Below are 20,740 nucleotides of genomic sequence, written 5' to 3' on the forward strand. Positions count from 1 at the left end.
ACATCACACTAAAATGTCTGAGCCCATGTATATTTGTAAGAGTCTTACTACATTATAGTAACCTTGTATATAACTCACTAGAATGCACAACCAAATCAATTCATCAACAAAGTAAATGTTTTTGAGTGTGGGGCACTGTGGCAGGCAGCAGAAATATGAAAATGTAAACTCAAGGAGCTTAAAGTCTAGTGGGAAACAGACATATTCATCTAACCATGAAAAAAATACAAATGGTGTAACAGAGATACAAACAGAAAGCCGTGGAGAAGAGGAGGGTGCTGTCTGTTCCTTTAGAGTCAAATAGCAATGTGGACTTCATTGGACTTTTATTTTTCATTTAATTTTAGATTTAATGCATATTTGCCATACACTTTGTTCTGCAAACTTCAAGAAGTTAGATCCGGGCTTCCCTGGTGGCGCAGTGGTTGAGAGTCCGCCTGCCGACGCAGGGGACACGGGTTCGTGCCCCGGTCCGGGAAGATCCCACATGCCACACAGCGGCTGGGCCCGTGAGCCATGGCCGCTGAGCCTGCGCATCCGGAGCCTGTGCTCCGCAACGGGAGAGGCCACGACAGTGAGAGGCCCGCGTACCGCAAAAAAAAAAAAAAAAAAAAAAAAAGAAAAGAAAAGCAAAAGTCAGACCCGAGGTAAAGGTGCTCTGGTGCCCTAGCTGAGGAAGGGGCGGAACTAAGCCAATAATCTGGTTCACCATCTGGAGATGGAAAGTCCAGAGGCAGTGCCGGGGGCATGGCTCTCAGTGGGCCTCAGTTCTTTGTGAGGTGTCGCTTTAGGGCTGCATACAATTTTATTTCTATTCAATTTGGATTTTAGAATATGAAGTGCCCTTTGAATATCTAGAGTTTAGTATTTTAGAGCTTAGGAAAAGAACACATACTGAGATCCTGGAGACCAGACGATGGCCTCAGGATGCCAATGTGTCTAATCTCTAAACAAAGCAAAAGGCAGAAGCTTTGATTGTGGAAATATGGAATTTTAAGTTACAAAATCCTACACGCAAATTGGGCAATGTGATTGGCTGCTATCAGCTCCGCGCTACAGAGCCAGAGTCTGTAAATTTAAGAAACGCGTTAGTAAGCCCCACCTCACCACTGGAGTAATTGCATTCAGGCAGGACCCAGGTGGAGGCTAGACCAACTCTGAAAGGTTTCACTCATTTCCAAGGGACTAACCTGAGTGCACAAGTTCACCCAGCTGGTAACAGGGATGGAACTCAAGCCCAGCCCAAATTTATCTTGGAAAAAATTCTGTTCTGTATGACATAAACAACTCGTCCCCAAGAGATTCAGAACCCTGAATAAAGAGGAAGAAGTATATAGGCCGCTGGCCCTACTGTGGGTTGCTGTGGTTCAAGGCAACATGTATCTAGCACATACACAACATAGGGACAAGGAAACATTTAGTAAGGGTAAGGCGAGGCTTGGCCCAACATGCTGGCAGAAACCCCACAGAGGCCAGCGGGAGTGCGTAAGGCTGTTTAGTGTCTTCGGTGCTGCTGCTTAAGATGTGCTGCCTTGTGCCACAGAGCATCTGGAAAGAAGATGTAGGAGAGTGACCACATCAGGCAGTAAAAAGCAGTTAGTGACAATGGAGACAAAAACACCATGATGACACCTGGAAGAGAAAAGGCAAACACTCAATTTTTATGAAGCTGTCTTATGTGTATTTTCCACCCTGTACTTCCCATTCCCATCTTTCCAGCCTTCAGTTTTTTGGGGTTTTTTTGCTGTACGCAGCCCTCTCACTGTTGTGGCCTCTCCCGTTGCGGAGCACAGGCTCCGGACACGCAGGCTCAGCCGCCACGGCTCCCGGGCCCAGCCGCTCCGCGGCATGTGGGATCTTCCCGGACCAGGGCACGAACTCGTGTCCCCTGCATCGGCAGGCAGACTCTCAACCACTGCGCCACCAGGGAAGCCTTGGCCTTCAGTTTTTACTCACAGAGCCTAAGACACTAAAACCAATGACACGTGATCCCTGCCTTTGCAGAGTTTGTCCCTGTGTAACTAGACAATTACAATCTAATGCAATCTCAGGCTCCATTTTGTCAAATTCAGATCAGAAGTCAGTCTTAGCCAAGAATAAATCTGAGTTGCCCAGATCTCTTGTTAGAAAAAAAAAACAAAGAAAAAAAAATATTCCTAATTGTTTCAAGTTTAACATGAGATAAGGGTCAATAAAATATTTTATGCATGCAGAAAAGAATTAACATAGCAGGCCTGAGACTGCTATCCTTAGAAAGGCCTGCTTGCAAGGTGGGCCTGGAAACTTGAATAGTGAACAGTTCCCTACACTGACACTTATAATATTCTGACTGCCTAGGACAGTTGGTTATTACCCCCCGGAATACAGATTTGTTGGTTGTCCTGCCTCCTCTGGAATGGAAATGCATGAGTGATCCTGTAATGGATACCGCTGTGATGTAGTAGAATGAACATGGGATTTGAAGTCCCAAGACATGGATTTAGAAAAGTCCATACTTTGCCACTTATCAGCAGTGTGACCTTGGGCAAGTCACCTAACTTTTAAAAGCCTGTTTATTACCTTAAGAGAGGAATAATGATGCCTCTCACCCTCTGTCATAATGAGATTGAGTGGGTAATGTGTGAAGGAAATTTATGGAAGTACTACAAACGTGAGATGTTAGTCTTCCCCTTTAACTTTGTTGCAGAAGTCTGGAGAACAAGTAACAATGTGAGATTTAATAGCAGAAGCTAGCCCCACACAGGGCCAGTTTAGATGACAGGTGAGTTTAGCTTTGCATGCTTCAAAGTTGACCAAACCAACTTTGTCCCTGTGTTACCGTATCAAACTCAATTACAAATGTCAACCGAAATCCCTACCAACCTGACTGTGGTAATACTTTGATGGAGATGCAATTCATATGAATTAACTATGTCACTTTGACATTTATGCCAAATCTCTTCATCTCCACTGCAACCATCACCTCTCATCTGACAAAAAGCTGGTTTTCCTACTTCTATTCTTAGTCTCCTACAATCTATTCTCTTCATTACAGTCCAAGTGATCGTTTAAAACTGTGGCTCAGAAATCCCTTCAAAGGCTTGTCATTTGCCTACAGGATCCAATCCCCAATCCTGCCCAGTCTGCTCACTTCGCCGGCCTCAGTCTGTCACAAGCCCTCTCTCAGCAAGTCCAGCCACACTGGTGCACTAATGCATCCGGCTGTTCTTGCTTCAGAGCATTCAAAAATTGTTTCCTTTTCTGAACCATCCTTCCCACCACTTGGCCAATCATCTTGCAGTTTTCATGTATTTTAAATTTTTTTCCAGTTTTATTGAGATATCATTGACATATAGCATTGTTATTAGTCCAAAGTGTAACAACAACGGTTTGATACTTGTATATATTGCAACATGATAACCATAATAAATTTACTTAATATCCGTCACCTCACATAGTTACACATTATTTCCCTGTGATGAGAACTTTTAAGATCTACTCTCTTAGCAACTTTCAAAAAGCCAATGCAGTATTGTTAACTGTAGCCACCATGCTGTACATTACCTGCCCAGAACTTGTCTTGTAACTGGAGTTTTTACCTTTTGACCACTTTAACCCAGATTTCGTTTAAATGTCACTTCCTTAAGGATCCTTTCCCATCCTTAAGGCATTCCAGTCTAAATTAGGTCACCCTCTGATGCCCTCTGAGAGCACCCTATAGTTTCACAGCACATCAAAACTATATATTTTTAGTTATTTCTGCCATGATTTGTTTGGTGTCTGTCTCCCCTATCGGACTGTAAATCCTGAGGCAGGAAGTATTTGTCTGGTTTACCAATTTGATTCCTAGCACCTCACATATGGTCAGTGTTCCCTAAATTTCTATTGAACTTAGTGACATCCAACAAATATTTATTGAGCATCTACTATGTGATTGGCACAATCCTAGGTACTAGGAATTATAGCACAAATAAAAAAGAATCTTCTATGGGGGGGTGGGCAGGTTTAGTGTGTATAGACAACAAACAAGTAAATACACATCAGGTGATGATAAATTCTATGGAGAAAAGTAAAGCAGGGTGAAACAGAGGGGGAATGTGGGGACGAGGTACAGGGTAGCAATGAGCAGCAGTGACAATAAATGATCACTAGTGACATTTAAGAGCAGTATTTTCACTCACCTCCCAGATAGACCATTTTTTTCCAGTTCTCAGACTCCAGGATTTCGTCATGTGGGTAGTAGCTCTCGTCCATCATGAATAGAATCATGAATGTGGCCATGCAAGAGAGAATGAATGTGTTGCCTTTGGTCAGGAGGGAGGTGGAGGCCAAAACACAGGAAGCATAGGGGCAGGGTAGACCCTTGTATGTGAAGGGAACGCCTGTAGGGAAAGAAAAGATGGGGTTTGCTTCACTGCTCTAAAGCACCCACCAGAGGAAGCCCTTCTCTCTTTGGGTCTTCCCTGCCCCACATTCCAAATCCCCTAATCCCAGGGCAGTGGCCAGCCAGAAAGCACTTAGTTATTTAGAGATGATGTGTGGGTTTTGCACTGGATCCTCAAGGTAGAGCAGGCAGCTAGGACCAGGCCTATGCCTTGGCCCCTAGGAAGCCTCTGTAGAGGGGTCCTTTGAGATCTTTCTGTCTGCATCTGCAATCCCTTGCGTTGTGAACTTAGGCAAGGTAATTACCCTCACCAGAGTTCAGTTTCTCCATCTGTTATGGGAAACTGGAGTATGACCTCTAGTTCTAGAGTCTGTGAATTCATATGCTCCATCCAAAGGTCACACTACAAGAAAAAGGCACAGCTGGTTCCCGCCCCCTAGAACAGGTCTCTGCCAATGCAGCCTTCAGTCTCCAGTGGGCCTAGAGCAGGGGAGAAGGAAGGAAGGGGGTCTCCGTAAAAGGAAGGAAAGGAGTCAATTACTGCACCTCACGCTTCCGGCATCCAACAGCTTCTCCCCTCCATGGTTCCCTACCCTCAGCCATAAGGCTGGCTTCCACTCACCAGCTGAATAGAAACAGAGGCGGACTGAAATAGCCAACACATAGATGATGGCCAGGAAGCCATTCAGAGGCCCATCCATGCCTAGAAGCAGGGCTGAAGCCAGGCCAAAGGTGGTGAAGACAGCAAAGTCATTCAGCTTGGCTCCTGTTCCAGAAGGCCAAGGTTAGAAGAACTTACACTCATATGTCTTATACTTTAGTCCCTTCTAGTGGGGGAGCTGGAGTGAGGACAAGCGGGATCCTGTTTGTCAGGTCCCTGAGGGGCCAGAGGGCAACAGCTGCTCCCCAGGGGGGCCTGTTGATCAAAGACTAGGATCTCCTTCTGGCTCTGCCTCAAACTGACCACATGGCCTTAGACAAGTCTTTCCCTGTCGAGGTCTTAGTTTTCCCATCCTTTAACACGCAAGGGTTGGACCACAATTGGAAACGTATCGATAAGCTGTGGAACCCTTTTTTTTCAAGCAAAATCTTGCATGGAAATATTTTGTCATATTTTAAACCAGCAGCTCTGCTTGGGGTAATTTTTCATTTCCCCACTCCCCTGTGACCACAACCACCACTCCCACTCCCAGATCCGCCCTGAAGAGAGAGACGGGGCAGATAAGCCCACTGAAGGCCAGGACAAAGACAGCCAGCGATCAATAAGCGAACCAGCAGAGGAGCTAGATCTAGACTGTGGGGCTCACAAACTCCTGTTCAAGGGCTGCTTCTGCTACACTCAGAGGGATGTGAACAGGAGTGGTGACTCAAGGAAGCCTGCTGTATTTCAGAGGATGGAGAAGCTGACCTGAATGGGTGCTCCTGGGGTCAGGGATTATGAGTCTGAGGCCTGGACTCACCTGATGTGGAGCAGATGTTGAGGTGTCTCGTCATTGCCCCGATAGCCATGTCTAATAGAAAGCTGACCAGAAGCATCCAGGAGGCACAGGGGGACTTCCTAAAATGCAGGCCAGCAGGCCCCAAAGGGCGGCTCTTTCATAGTCTCCACTGGACTCCACCCCCCTCCCGCTATATGCTTCCTACGCTAGCATACATACACACACCCCTACGTGTTCCCCACACTCACATCCTTTCTGATATGTGCTGCTTTACACACACACACCCTCACACATATCTACATCCCTTCCGTACTCATTCTCAACCCACAGTCTTAAAGGGGTGCTCTCAACCCCCTCGCTAATCACCAAGGTCCCTTTCAGTTCTAAATTCCAGGCACATTCAGTGGCAAGGGGGGTCCTAGGCCTTAGTCCAGCCTCTACAACCATCTCAGATAAACCACTCCTCCTTCCTAGGTCTCTGTTCCTCCATCTATAAAATGAAGGGTTTGTACCAAATGATTTATTTAATAAGTATAGGCCTATTTAGATTATCTGTTTCTCCTAGGGTGAGTTTTGGTAGCTTGTATCTTCTAAGGAGTTGGTCTGTTTCATCTAGGCTATGAAGTTTGTGGACATAGAGCTGTTCACAATATTCCTTTCCTATGCTTTTAATGTCCGTGTAATGATTCCTCCACTTTCATTTCCGACACTGGTAATTTGTGTCTTGTCTTTTTTTTTTGGTTAGCCTGGCTAGAGGTTTATTGATTTTATTGATCTTTTCAAAGAACCAGGTTTTGGTTTCATTGATTTTTTTTAATGGATTTCTTGTTTTCGATTTCATTGATTTCTGCTCTAATTTTTATTCTTTCTTTCCTTCTGCTTACTGCGGATTTAATTTGCTCTTCTGTTTCTAGTTTCCTAAGGTGGAAGCTTACATAATTGATTTTAGATCTTCCTTCTTTTCCATTTTTTCTAAGACTTTATTTTTTTAGGGAAGTTTTAGGTTTACAACAAAATTGAGAGGAATACCGAGATTCCCATATACCCCTTAGCCCCACATATGCATAGCCTCTCCCATTATCAACATCACTCACCAGAATGGTGCATTCTGGCCTTGGTACATACCAAGGATGAACCTACACTGACACACTGTAGTCACTCAAAGTCCATAGTTTACCTTAGGGCTCACTCTTGGTGTTATACGTTCTATGGTTTTGGATAAAAGTATAATGATATATATATATCCATCATTATAATATCATATAGAGCATTTTCATTGCCCTAACAATCCTCTGTGCTCTACCTATTTATGTCTTCCTAAACCCCTCTGGAAACTACTGATCTTTTTATTGTCTCCATATTTTTGGACACATATTTTCTTTTCCAGAATGTCATATAGTTGGAGTCATATAACATGTAGCCTTTTGGGATTGGCTTCTTTCACTTAATAATATGCATTTAATGTTCCTCCATGTCTTCTTAGGGCTTGATAGCTCATTTCTTTTTAACACTGAATGATATTCCATTGTCTGGATGTACCACAATTTATCCATTCATCTACTGAAGGACATCTTTGTTGCTTCCAAGATTTGGCTATTATGAATAAAACATCATAAACATCCAAGTACAGGTTTTGAACGTAGTTTTCAATTCATTTGGGTAAATACCAAGGAGTGTGATTGCTGGATTATATGGTAAGAGTATGTTTAGTTTTGTAGGAAACCACCAAACTGTCTTCCAAAGTAGCTGTACCATTTTGCATTCCCACCAGCAATGAATGAGGGTTCTTGTTGCTCCACATCCTCAGCAACATTTGTTGCTATCAGTGTTCTGGATTCTGGTCCTTCTAATAGGTGTATGGTGGTATCTCATTGCCATTTAATTTGCATTTCCCTGATGATATATGATGTGGAGTATCTCTTCATATGTTTAAATGCCATCTGGATATCTTCTTTGGTGAGATGTCTGTTAAGGTCTTTGGCCCTTTTTTAATTGGGTTGTTTTCTTATTGATGAGCGTAAAGCTTTGTATATTTTGGACTGTAGTTCTTTATTGGATGTATTTTTGCAAATATTTTCTCCCAGTGTGTGGCTTGTCTTCTAGTTCTCTTGATGTGGTCTTTTACAGAGCAGATTTCTTTTCTAATATATGCATTCAATGCTATAAATTTCCCTCTAAGTACTGCATTTACTGCATCTCACAAATTATGATAAGTTGTATTTTCACGTTCTTTTAGTTCAAAATATTTTTTTAAAATTTCTCTTGAGACTCCTTTTTTATCTATGTATTATTTAGAAGTGAGTTGTTTAACCTCCATTTATTTCGGAATTTTCTAGTTATTTTTCTGTTATTAATTTCTAGTTTAACTCCATATGGCCTCAGAGCATACTTTGTATGATTTCTATTTTTTTTAATTTGTTAAGGTATGTCTTACAGACCAGAATGTGGTCTATCTTGGTGATCGTGAGAAGAATGTGTATTCTGCTACTGTTGGATGAAGTATGCTATAAATATCAATTAGATCCAGTGGATTGATGGTGCTGTTCAATTCAACTATATCCTTACTGATTTTCTGCCTGCTGGATCTATCAATTACTGATAAAGGGGTATAGAAATATCCAACTATGATAATACAGTCATCAGTTTCTGCTTGTAGTTATATCAGTTTTTGTCTCATGTATTTTGATGCTCTGAATGACTTCTAAGATACCTTTCAGACCCTACATTCAAGGATTCTATGTTTCTTTCCAGCACATGCTCCCAGACTCCTGAAATCAGCTACCACAATCTCAGACCAAACTGCCCTAGGAGGCCATACGCAAGTTGACACCCTGACTGCAATGCTTGGGTGGCCCAGCAGAAGCAAACAGAGAGCCTGACCCCAGACCTCAGCTGTCCCCAAACAACCTTAGTATTTCCTTTGTTTAGACCCATACCTATGTGTCTAAAGGGAATTGGGCCCACTATTATGGCATAAAAACTACACTCCTAGAAGATTAGGTTGAACTAAGAAGACAGCGATTTTCTGCTGCAGGTATGCCCCACTTTATGAGACCCCAAAAACCCAGACTTAGAGAATCATATAATTTTCAAACTGGAAGGGAACTTAAACATAATCAGGTAAAATTCTCTTATTTTATGGTTGAGAAACAGATCCAGAGAAGTCACTTGGTCATGGTTATAAAGAATCAAACAGATTAGGAGTATGTTATTTGCATTATAAAGGACTTATCTTTAAAGCGCTGATTTCCCAAAGCCATTGAAATATGATTCAATTTATAGAAACATAATTTGCCTACAGCTTTTTTGGGGGGGCCATATACATGTCTCAGAGTTTCCAGAACAGTGCTAATTTCAAATATTCTGCCGGATCATATGCTCTAATTTAACAATCAAAAAAATTTAATGGTCGCCTGCCTACCCAAGGATTGTGCAAAGGCTACCAGAACAGAAATTTCAAAATCTCTTGATTTTCTCATAAAACCATTCTAGATTGACATAGCTGGAAGGAACTATAGAGATCATAGTGTGAGCTGCTTGTTTTAAAGATGGAGAAACTGAGGCTCAGGATATGACCTAGCTAAGGTCACATATCAGGCTGGTGGTAGAACTGAGGCCAGGATCTTGACCCCTTGACTCCCAACCTACTGCACTCTCTCCTGCCCCCAGTTGATCTGTACGCCTCAGAGCTTGGCTCTCTAGACTCCTCACTCCTTCCCTCATGCCATTGGCTCCAGCTCTTGGCTAAGAGCTTGCTGGGCCCCAGACCTACTTGCAGAAACTGCAGAAGATGGATAAGAGCCCCAGGATCATGTTGGCCACGGACAAGGCACTGGCAACATCCTTCCAGGAAAATTCATTCATCTGGGCGTGGCTCTGCTCTTTGGTCAGGAAGAAACTGGTGTGCTGACCTGGGGCCCAGGGGAGAGGGACAAGGGGTTGTCAAGGTCAAAGAGTCCCAAAAGAGGTTCCCAGGGACCCAGTAGCTCCTGTTCCCCTAGACCTCATCCCAGAGCTGCGCCCTCCCAACATGGTTTCATATTGGTAGATGGAGGAGACCCAGGAGGTAAGACAAAGGTGCTGAAGATGAGCGCCTGGGGAAGTTCAATAGCAAAGTGAGTGAACCAGCACGACCATAGCTTCCACCCCTCTATGACTACACCCCTTGCCCTACAGCACAGACCTCCCTCTAGCCCATATGCTGACCCTCCTGGCACTCCCATGGCCCAGGGTCCAAGGGGTATGCGCCCTTCCCCCATCTGAGAGATGAGCCCTTGTCATAGAGACCTTTATCATAAATGAGCCCTCCTTTTTTTTTTTTAATTATAAAGCTACTTTTAATACTTTGGAGTGAGCCCCACAGGAACAAAAACACTGGGAAGGGGTAACCCCCTCACCCCCAGGAGTGGCCCAGGGGGAGAGAGGCCACCTGAAGGGAAGGAAGCACAAAGGGCCCGCTGCAGACTCAGGCTCCTTTGTCCTGGAGGCCACGCTCACTCCCTCAGAAAGACAGGGCTGTGGCTGAGGTGCCCCAAGTGTTAACAGGGGAAGAGATGAGCAACAGAAAATGAATATGGACAGCGCTAAATAATTCACATGGCACTCCCACCACATTCTCTCTTCTGATCCTGACAACCTTAGGAGATGGTGCTATAATTCTCCCCGTTTCATGAATGAGGGAACTGAGGTCCTGAGAAATGGAGGTATTTGCTCAAAGTCACACATTAGGTGAGGAGAATCAATCCCTCCTGTTTTATTTATTTATTTATTTATTTTCGGTACGCGGGCCTCTCACTGTTGTGGCCTCTCCTGTTGTGGAGCACAAGCTCCGGACGCGCAGGCTCAGTGGCCATGGCTCACGGGCCCAGCTGCTCCGCGGCATGTGGGATCTTCCTGGACCGGGGCACGAACCCGCGTCCCATGCATCGGCAGGAGGGCTCTCAACCACTGCGCCACCAGGGAAGCCCAATCCCTCTTGTTTGATTCTAAATCTGGTGCTTCTTAAAGGGGGCCATAATCTCAGCAGCAGGAGGTTTGTGGGGTAGGAGGTTTGTGCGGGCAATGAGGGAGCTCGGATGGCCAGTCTGGCTGGGCAGCTACGGCCTCCCCGTGCAGGAGTAGGCCCTGCCCAGGCCTCCTCCCTTCCCTCAGCCTCTCTCAGCAGCAGAGAATCAGCTGGCCCTGGCCATTTTCACAGTCTCTCTGTGTCCGTTTTCGCTCTAAGACCAAACATGTGCACTCCTTACACATACACTGTGAAACTTTCTTTTGGAGAAAGAGCCCCAGCGTTCTCTGAAACAGGGAGGCCCCACTGGTTGTAAACACACTACCCACAAATAGCAATCCTGCACGTGAGTAAAATGTACAAGTTCCAAGGTGTTTTCTCATTTAATCCCCACTCATTTTCGAGGTGAGGAAGCTGAGACTCTGCCTCCATACAGCCCCTCTGTACAGCCCCAGGCCCTTCTGGTCTGGGCAAGAGCTAAGACAAATCATGGTCCTTTCCCATAAATACTGCCACCAGTATGTCAGAGGCTGAGAGGGGGCCGGACTTGGAATTTGGGGCTGGGAGTTTATCAGGCAGCACGGTGGAGCTAACTGCTCCCATAGGCCAGCTTCATTCACCAAGGGTATCAGTAGCTACAATGCCAAAGCCACTGGGACTCCTGAGACCTTGTCATGCCAGGTCCCCTCAAAACCTAAGACAGGGAAGCAATGCTAGTCCGAGAAATCTGGGATGGGAGGGGGGCAAAGGATTGGATGCCTGCTCCCTCCCTATCAACCCTTCCCTCCTGGTCTGTCTTGAGTCTCAGGGCTGACCCGAGCAAGACCAAGCACCTCTGTTCCAGCCTAGTCTGCACCTGGAAGAGCAGCATCCCAGCATCTCAGAGGCAGTCAGCAGATACCTTGGGTGTGTCCACCAAGTACGAGACACACCTCATCTATACTACTACATGGTTTGGTTTTTTGGGTTTTTTTCTTTTGTGGTACATGGGCCTCTCACTGTTGTGGCCTCTCCCGTTGCAGAGCACAGGCTCCGGACGCGCAGGCTCAGCGGCCATGGCTCACGCGCCCAGCCGCTCCGCGGCATGTGGGATCTTCCCGGACCGGGGCACGAACCCGCATCCCCTGCATCCGCAGGCGGACTCTCAACCACTGAGCCACCAGTGAAGTCCCTGGTTTTTTTTTAATTAATGTGCAATTAATTGTCTACTATAGTATCTCTTTCATTCACAAAGCACTTTCACCTCTGTGGTTTCCAATGGCCCTGTGAGGTCTGCCAGGTAAGGCAAAGAAGACTCAGAGAGGGGAAGAACCTTGTTCAAGGTCACACTGGAAGTGGCAGAACAAGACTTCCAACTTCACCGTAAGTGCTCTTTCCTGTGTACTCTGCTGTCTACCAACCAACAGGACTGATCGTAGTATTCGTTGTAAGCTCAGACTGAGCAAGGTGCTGGGGAAAGCCCTTGGTCCCTGCCTGGACCATGGAATTTACAGTCTGTTCAGGAAAACAAGACTCATGCATGCCTGTGGAGACTTACAGACAGTTCATGGTGGTAACTCATCTTAACAATGGGGAAACTGAGGTTTCAGAACAGTTAAGCAACTTGTTCCAGCAAATGGTGGAGCTGGGATTGGAACTGGACCTCCTCTTTCCCAATTAAAAGCCGTTTGCAGCACAGGCCCCAGGTATGGAAGGATGTGGAGCTGAGAGTAAGAGCTGTTGAAATTTAGAGAAAAAAGGAAAAATCCATTCATTCAGCACTTGGTCTTGGGACAGAGAAGATTAAGACCTGGTCTCATCTCTCAAAAAGCTCAGTCTGGCAGAGGCATTCAACCCTGCACAAAAGAGGAGGTGACAAGGCTGCTGAGGGAGCACAGAAGAGGGGCCCCGCCTGTCAGGGGGCTCAGAGGAGGCGTCTCAGAGGAGGGGGTCAGAGCTGAGGCCTTGTCCAGCAGTGGCCTGCAAGACTAGCTCACGTCACTCCCCGGCTCCTCGGAAGCCATCAGTGGCTCCCCAACACCCTCAGGATGGAGTCCAGCTCCTTCATGTGGTATGCAAGCCCTTCGTGACGAAGCCTGCTCGACTCTCAGCCTCCTCTCTCCATTGCCCCATGACCCCTTCTCTGCCCCGCTCTGGTCTTGGGTTGGGTGGTGGGCCTCTTTGGGAAGCCTGACACCCCCTCAAGTCTTGAGCTGCTCCTCCTCTGCACTGCCACATCTGCTTGTGCTCGCCGCGTGACACTTGGCACTCTGTATTGGCACCGCCTATGTGGTCTTCCTTCTGCACTACAGGGGAAGGAACTTGAGTGCCGACCGAGGTCCCCTGTGCCCGGCATGAGGCCTGACAACAGAAGTTGTTCAATGATTGTTAAATTAATAGAGCACTCTGGTGCTTGCCCGAGATCCTCTCCCCGCACGGAATCACTCCAAGCCTGTCGAGTCTGTCCTGTGAGAAGCCTTCTCAAGTGAGCAATCCAGCCCCTCAGCACACCCAGCATCTCTCCAACGTTTATGATCTTTATTTGCCGATGCCTGCTGTGCGCCAGGCCTGTGTGTTCTGGGCACCCTCAGGAGACTGGGAGTCTGGTAGGGGAGGCAGATGTGTGTAGGGACGGTGACGGCAGTGTGGCAACTCTGGTTGGACAAGGGGATGTCCGGTTGCTGAGGGTGTCCAGGGAAGACTAAGTCTGGGGTGGGGGCAGGGGAAGGCTTGGCCAATGTGATATTTACGGAGGGTCTCCGGGCATAAACAAAGGGGGGTGCTTCCTGGCAAAGGAAATTGCAAGGGCGCAAGCCCAATGAGGAGGCTGGGTCTCAGGGAGACAGGGCTGCCGGGAGGCAAAGCCGGCAGGGAGGCCACAGTTGTGATAGCTGCTGTGACCTTGCCTTGCCGCTGGGCGGGCAGTGATGTTTATTTGGTAAGGGGGTGTCTTGATCAGATGTGGGTTGGGGGTGGAGGGTGGTCTCGAGGGGAGAGGCTGAAGAAAAGGAAACCAGCCATGAGACTGGTGAGTGAGGAGAACGAGGTGAGCGAGCAGAAATGTCCGACGCTGGGGCTGCTAGCGGACGAAGAGAGGAGAGTTGCGTGGGACCCGGCGATTTCTCAGGAGAGGCAAGGCGTGGCGAAGTCGGTGCCTTGCCTGGAAACCCGCGCAGCGTTGGAGCGAGAAGGCCCCAGGCGGCGCTCCCCCGCGGGCGGTGAGCCACGCGCACAGCCCCTCGAGTTAGAAACGCCCCGCCCCCCACCGGCCGCCCCCAATCCATCCCGCCACCCTAGAGGCCAACAGCCCGACAGGGAGCCGACCTCCTCCCGACGCCGGTCTGTCCGAGCTGGAGACACCGGCGCTCCCCTCCTCGCCCCTCCCCTGCCGGCTGTGCCGCGTCGGTCCTGGACAACAGCGATGGCGACGACGCCCAGGCGAAAAGATGGAAGAGACGGAGCCAGACGGAGCCGGGGCTGGGCGCCCGCGCTTCGGAACAGCTCCTTCCCCCCAGGGCCGTGGTCGCCGACAGCACCCTGGGGGAGGCGCGTGCGACGCTGCGGCTGCTTACCTGGGGACCAGACATTCTTAGATGGGGTGGGGGCCCGCACTCCTTCCCCGCTTCCTGGGCGGTGGAGAGGGGCCAGCCCAGGAGAGGGAGAGCCGCGCCGTCCCAAGCCTCTCACCACCCACCCTCGGCTGTTAGCTCACAATCCCCGAGGGGCAGGGGAGGGGCCACGGGGCTTTAGTTGGCAGGAAGAGGGGCCTCAGTTTGCCGGGGAGCCCTAGGTCTTGCAGCGGCGCGGCAGGGGGAATGGAGGGATCTGAGAGGAGGAGACTAGTCTAACATGGGGAGCGTGGGCAGGCTTGGCAGGAGAAGAGACCAGAGTGCCCGGCGTGTGAGAGGGAGGTGGGCTGGAAGGGAGTTGGGGGGAGATAAGGCTGTAAAGGGATGCTGGGGTCCAGACTGTGAAGGGCCCCTAGAATGTAAGCCCCCTCCGTGTGGGCAGGGCTTTCGCTGTGCTCGGTGCACTGCTGTATCTTCGTGCCTATAAGAACGCTTAGGCATAAAGTACCTCCCCCAGCCCCCATACTTGTTGGATCAATGACAAGCTGAGTAGTTGACACTCAGTCCTGAAAATAGGAGATTTTAAGTAGGGAAGTGACATGGTCAGGTTGGTTTAGAAAGATTATCCTGGCAGCCAGCATGGAGGAAGGCTGTGTAACACTGCATGAGCTGAGGGGGGCTGGAGCAAAGACATACTGTTGGACAGCAGCAGAAAGGAATGAGAAGTAGTCGGACCAGGAGCCACTGTGAGATGGAATGTCAAGAGTGTGGGAGAGGAGTGAGAGGCAGGAGGCAAGAGCCTCTCTGAGGCGTTTAGGTTCCGCAACTGGATGAATATGTGCCACAGAGCGAAACGTGTTAGTACTGGGTAGGATCCCAAGCACCAGTTCTAATACCTGCCCCACTTTCTCCGACCTACCCAGTTGCTAAGTTCCAGCAGCAATAGCTTCCAGGGCCCCACAGAATATGCGAAGAGAAGGGGTGGAGCTAGGAGGTCAAGTGACACTGCTTCACCTTGCAGCCTGGAGGGGGAAGAGAAGTAGAGGACCTAGCCTGTCCCGAGTGGCTACTAGCCACTGGACACTGTGCTCAATGCTTTACAGACGTTATAGTCATCTTGCTGGATTTTCTCAAATGCCCCTGATGTTAGTATTAGCATTCTCATTCTCCAGAAGAGGAAATGGGCATTGCTCGATTTTACTGAAGGTTACACCGTTATTAATTAGTGGATCTGAGACCTGAACACAGTTTGACACTGAAGTCACACCTAAGGTGTTTGAGAAACTAAAAGGGAGAATCAGGATGGAGGCAACTTCAGCTGTGCTGGGAGTCCAAGCCCAAGAGTCAGGTCAGCTCCTTTCTATCATTTGTATTTCTCTTCATTTTTCCAGGCGACATGGACCGTTAAAGTGGCAAAATAAAAATGGTCACATAACGATCATAATACCGGCTTTAACGTTTAGCCAGATTTACATTCCAGCTCTAACACTTGGCAGATGTGTAAATTTGAACAAGTTACTTTGGTTTCCGCAACCAAATCTGTAAAATGGGATTGCCGTGAGAATTAAATGAGCTTATATGAAATGCTCAGCACAGCGCAGCAGCTCAGTCATCATCATCACCATCATTCTAAGGACGTGATCATACCTCTGTTAGCCTGGACATCCCCAAGGCTCCCTTCAGAAGAGGGAGACGAAGCAGGGAGAGCTAAGAAACACCCTCCTCCCCAACCACCAGAAGTTTCTAGCTTCCTCCCGTTCTGGAGAACAAGAACAGTAGGGTGACTGTCTACACTTGTCCTAACATGATAGCCACTAGCCACATGTGGCTCGAGTGCATGAAATGTGGCTAGTCCGAATTGAGGCAGCTGTACATTTACCAGAGTTTGAATACTGAGTTTTAAAAAAATACGTAAAATAACTAATTTTTAGTATTGTTTGTTAAAATGTTAATATTCTTATATACTGGGTTAAATTATTAAAGTTAATTTCACCTGTTTTTCCTTATTTTTTAATGTAGCTGCTAAAAAATTTTACATCACACACGTGGCTCACATTCTATTTCTCTTAGCTGCATTGACTTAGACGCCCTGCAGGATATAAGTACGGAGCTGCAGATGTCCATCCATCCATCCATTACTAGAGTATTTATTATGTGCCAGGCACTATTTTAGGTGCTAGGGATATAGCAATAAACAAGACAGACACTGTTTCTGCCCTCAGAGAACTTACACTCAAGTATGGGGCAAAGGCAACAAATGTCTAGTCACGACAAGCGCCATGGAAATCAAAACAGGGTCAGCAGTATTTTGATGTGAGAGGAGCTGGTACTTCTGATAGGGTAATGAGTGAAGTGATATTTGAGCAGGGACCTAAATGTTGAGAAGACACAAACCATGAAAAGACCTTGGGGGAAATGTTCCAGGCAGATGGAGCTACAAATGTAAAGACGCTGGAGCAGGAACAGGCTTGATGTGCTGATGAGCTGAGCACAGTCAGTGGGAAATGCAGTGAGTACTGAGAATGGTACATCACATAGAACCTTGGCAAGAGTTTGGACTTTATTCTAAGTGTAATGAGAAATTTGGGGGTCATTTTTTACAGAGGTATTATAACCTGACTCACATTTTTAAGAGAATGACTACAGTCTCTGTGGAAACAGAATGAAGGAGGGTGAGAATGGAGGCAGGGAGGCAAGTTAGGAGGCTACTGCATTCGTCCAGGCTAGAGATGTTGGTGGCCTGGACTAAGGGGGGAGGGGTGGAGGTGATGAGCAGCAGTCAGATGTGGGATGTATTTCGAAGACAGAGCTGAGAAGACTTGCTGATTGGTGTGGGAAGAACAAACAGAATCAGGATGACTTGGGTTTCTGGCCTCAACAGCAGTGTGACACAGGTGCTGATGGAAAGAGAGGGACTGGTAACAAAACAGGTTTGGGGTATAACTCAAGACTTCCATTTTGGGCACGTTAGGTTTGTAATGACATCAAGTGAAGCTGTTTGTTCGATAAATGAAGTCTGCATAAAACTCAGGGAGGGATCAGGACTGGAGACACACATGTGAGTCAAGAGCATACGGGTGGCATTTAAAGCCATGGGAAATGATTAGATCACCTAGTAGAGAAAGAAAAGAGGGCCAAAGACTTGGCCCCAGAGCAGTCCAAACTATAAGTGTCAGGAGACAGAAAAGATGTAGTCAGTGAAGCAGAAGACGGTAATATTCCAAATCAAAATGAAGAACAAAGCTTTTCAGTAGGAAGTAGTCCACTGAATCAAATGCTGCTTGGACCACGGAAGTCTAATTACTCCAGGCACTTAGTAGCTCCTCCCTCCCAAGCTCTAACTCCTTTAGGGAATGAACCCTATCTTGTATGTGGGGGGTTTGCACATGGGCTTTAGTGCCAGAGATGTGGGCTCAATTGTTTTTAAGTTGTGTGACCTTAGGTAAGTTACTTATCTTCTCTGGACCTTGATATACATCGTCTGCATGCTCATCACTAAATACTCAAGTGAACTACCCCTATAGTATCCCATATGCACATGTTACTCTGTCACTTTTGTATTTTAACTTCTTCACACCTCTATGTAGAGATATTCTAGGACTGTCCTAATCGGCCAAAACAGGTTATGGTTATAGCTATGGTCAGACTTTAATCAAATAGTAATGTCTGAGCCTGACCTCTGCCACTTTTTATCTGTGTAACCATGGGCCAGCTGCTTAACGTCTGAGATGCCCCAGCTCTGTAAAATAGGAATACTGTATAATACCGCATAGATGGTGGATTATATAAAGATTAAATCAAACAGTTGGCTGTGCTTGGCAGAAAAAAAGCTCACTTAACAGTATTTATCATCTTTGTGTCTACACCACCAATACTCTCAATACTTGTGGACTGACTGATAACTTGAGAAGGTAAGGACACAAGCAAGCCTTCTTTCCCTCCTTCTGGAATGCTAATGTGGAGAAAAGGAGGTAGTGTCAGCTGTTACACCCAGTGAACCAGGCAGGGCCAGCATGGTGGATTATTGAGGCAAATACAGATTGCTAATTATTTTGGAAAATAGCAGGGATGTCTTCCTCGTCCACATTTTGTTGAGTGGATTCCCACCATCCACACTCTCTTTTTTTTTTTTTTGCGGTACGCGGGCCTCTCACTGCTGTGGCCTCTCCCGTTGCGGAGCACAGGCTCCGGACGCGCAGGCTCAGCGGCCATGGCTCACGGGCCCAGCCGCTCCGCGGCATGTGGGATCCTCCCGGACCAGGGCACGAACCCGTGTCCCCTGCATCGGCAGGCAGACTCTCAACCACTGCGCCACCAGGGAAGCCCCATCCACACTCTCAAGCCAGAAATTCAAGCATTATCTAAGATTCTTTCCTTCCACTCATTGTGCCACATCGTATTAATTAACAAGATGGCGATCTACTGTACTTTCAAAATGCCATACTTCATCAAGCCTAAAATGCCATCCACTGTTAAGACAAACCATTATTAAACGACGACATACTACTGACATCTAGAAGCATCTAGGTCTGAGAGATTAAAACGTGGGGGAAGAAAAGTACGTTTACAATTGATGAAATACAACACCGCTCAGTCCATCACCATCTTTGTTCAAACCTCCAACATCTCTTGCTTGGACTGGGCTGGAGGCTCCCAGTGGTTTCTCCCCCACTCACCCTCCACTGCCAAGATGAGCTTTCTAAAAAGGCCAATTTTACCAACTCCCTACCGCCAACCCTTCAATTAGCTCTCCTCTCCTACCGCCTGGCCACTATTCTTCACTGTAGCTGCAATTCCCCAAATGTCGTATTGCTTCTTGTCAGTGTCCCCCACGTGCTATTTTTTGTCTAGAATTGCTTTTCATCCGATTCCTCATCTACCTACCTCCTAGCTGTTAGAAGTAAGAGTGTTCTGGCTGGGACCTAGCTCACTCCACCCTTCCTGACTGGCAGGATTACTCTGGTCGATATGGCTTGTTAAGTGGACATCCCTTTGTTCATTCACAAATAAACTCCATCCAAAAATAAACCCTGCCCTAACCCCCAAAGACAACCTTCCTACAGAGACAGTTGGAGCCTCCAAACAAGCTCTAACTCTTGCTTCTTTTTTTAACACCCAAGCAGGTGTCAGCTCTTCCAAAAAGCCTTCTCAAATTCTCCAAGCTGAGTTAAGCAGCCCTCCCCGGTGCTCCATGATATTCCATGTGCACCTCTATCATAGTCCTTCTTATACCATGTTGTAATGGCTGACTTGCTTTCTCCCCCACTAGACCGTAAGCTTCCTAGAAATAGGGGCCTGTCTTACTCACCTGTGTCATTCTCCAGAATCTGGAACCTGGAAGGCACTTAATACTCAGTAATTAAGTATTACTCACTTATGGATGGATAGATGGATGGATGAGTGAAAAATGGTTACTGTTTATAATCACTGGGTCCTAGTCCCCCTAGGAGATGCTACCTCCAAAATCACTTCACAATGCCACTTTCTCTAAGCTTGGTAACTGGCTTAATCAGGAAAGTACAATGGCACCACCTGGTGGTCAGTGCCAGGAGCACACCTTATTGAACGGAAGAAAGTTTGCTCCTGAATCACACTGCTCTCTGTTCCAGTGGTTAGGATAGATGTCAAGGGTGAGGTGGATTTGCATTTTCAAAAGATCAAGCTGATGACTGAATACAGAATGGACTGGAGAAGGGACCAGAGGAGGAAGCAGGAACACTAGGGGAGGTTATTCCTGTCAGAGCTGAGAGTCGCGTCCAGATCTGTGACTTCAAAGCCACCAAGCCTAACCACTTTGTAATACTGCCTCTTCCAGCCACAGCCTTCCTTCTCCCTCTCAATTGAGCACTGCGGCACACAGCTTCTAAGATTCAAGGATTTCCACCTTCTGGTATTCACACCCTTAGGTAATTACCTCCCTCGAGTGTGGGCTGGCCTAGTGACTTGTTTCTAATTAACAGAGCACAGCCAAGGTATGAGATGTCACTGCCATAACTTCCATCCTGCTAGCAGACTCTCATCCTTGTTGGTTTTGATGAAGACAGTTGTCATGTTGGTAAGACTCATGCAGCAAAGAACTACGGCCTCTGGCTAACAGTTCATTAGTAAACAGAGCTCCACAGTCCTACAAACCCTTGAGGAACTGAAATTCTACCAACAATTTAAGTGAGCTTGGAAGCAGATCCTTCTTCAGCTGAGCCTTCAGATGAGGACACAGGCCTGGCCAGTAATTCGACTGCAGCCTTGTGAGAAAAGAAACCCTGAAGCAGAGGACCCAGTTAAGTGTGCCTCAACCCCTGATCCATAGAAACTCTGAAATAATAAATGTGTGCTGTTTAAAGCCACTAAGTTTGTGGTAACTGATGCAGCAATGGATAACAAAGCA

The 20,740-nt window shown here is 47.1% G+C and overlaps 1 protein-coding gene across 1 annotated transcript; it reads right to left on the minus strand.

The window, feature by feature from the left end:
• Positions 1–1,495: 1,495 nt before the first annotated feature.
• TMEM269 (transmembrane protein 269) lies at positions 1,496–14,469 on the minus strand (the record flags this gene model as incomplete). The annotated part of the gene is made up of 6 exons (XM_082669638.1): positions 14,359–14,469; positions 9,575–9,713; positions 5,824–5,921; positions 4,986–5,129; positions 4,161–4,361; positions 1,496–1,632 (listed from the first exon to the last, which is right to left on the minus strand). Exons 2-6 carry the CDS (start codon positions 9,664–9,666, stop codon positions 1,496–1,498), a joined length of 672 nt encoding a protein of 223 aa, XP_082525764.1. The 5' UTR covers positions 9,667–9,713; positions 14,359–14,469.
• Positions 14,470–20,740: the final 6,271 nt, after the last annotated feature.

Source organism: Grampus griseus (genome assembly GCF_964374135.1).
Source record: "Grampus griseus genome assembly, chromosome: 1".
Lineage (NCBI taxonomy): Eukaryota > Metazoa > Chordata > Mammalia > Artiodactyla > Delphinidae > Grampus > Grampus griseus.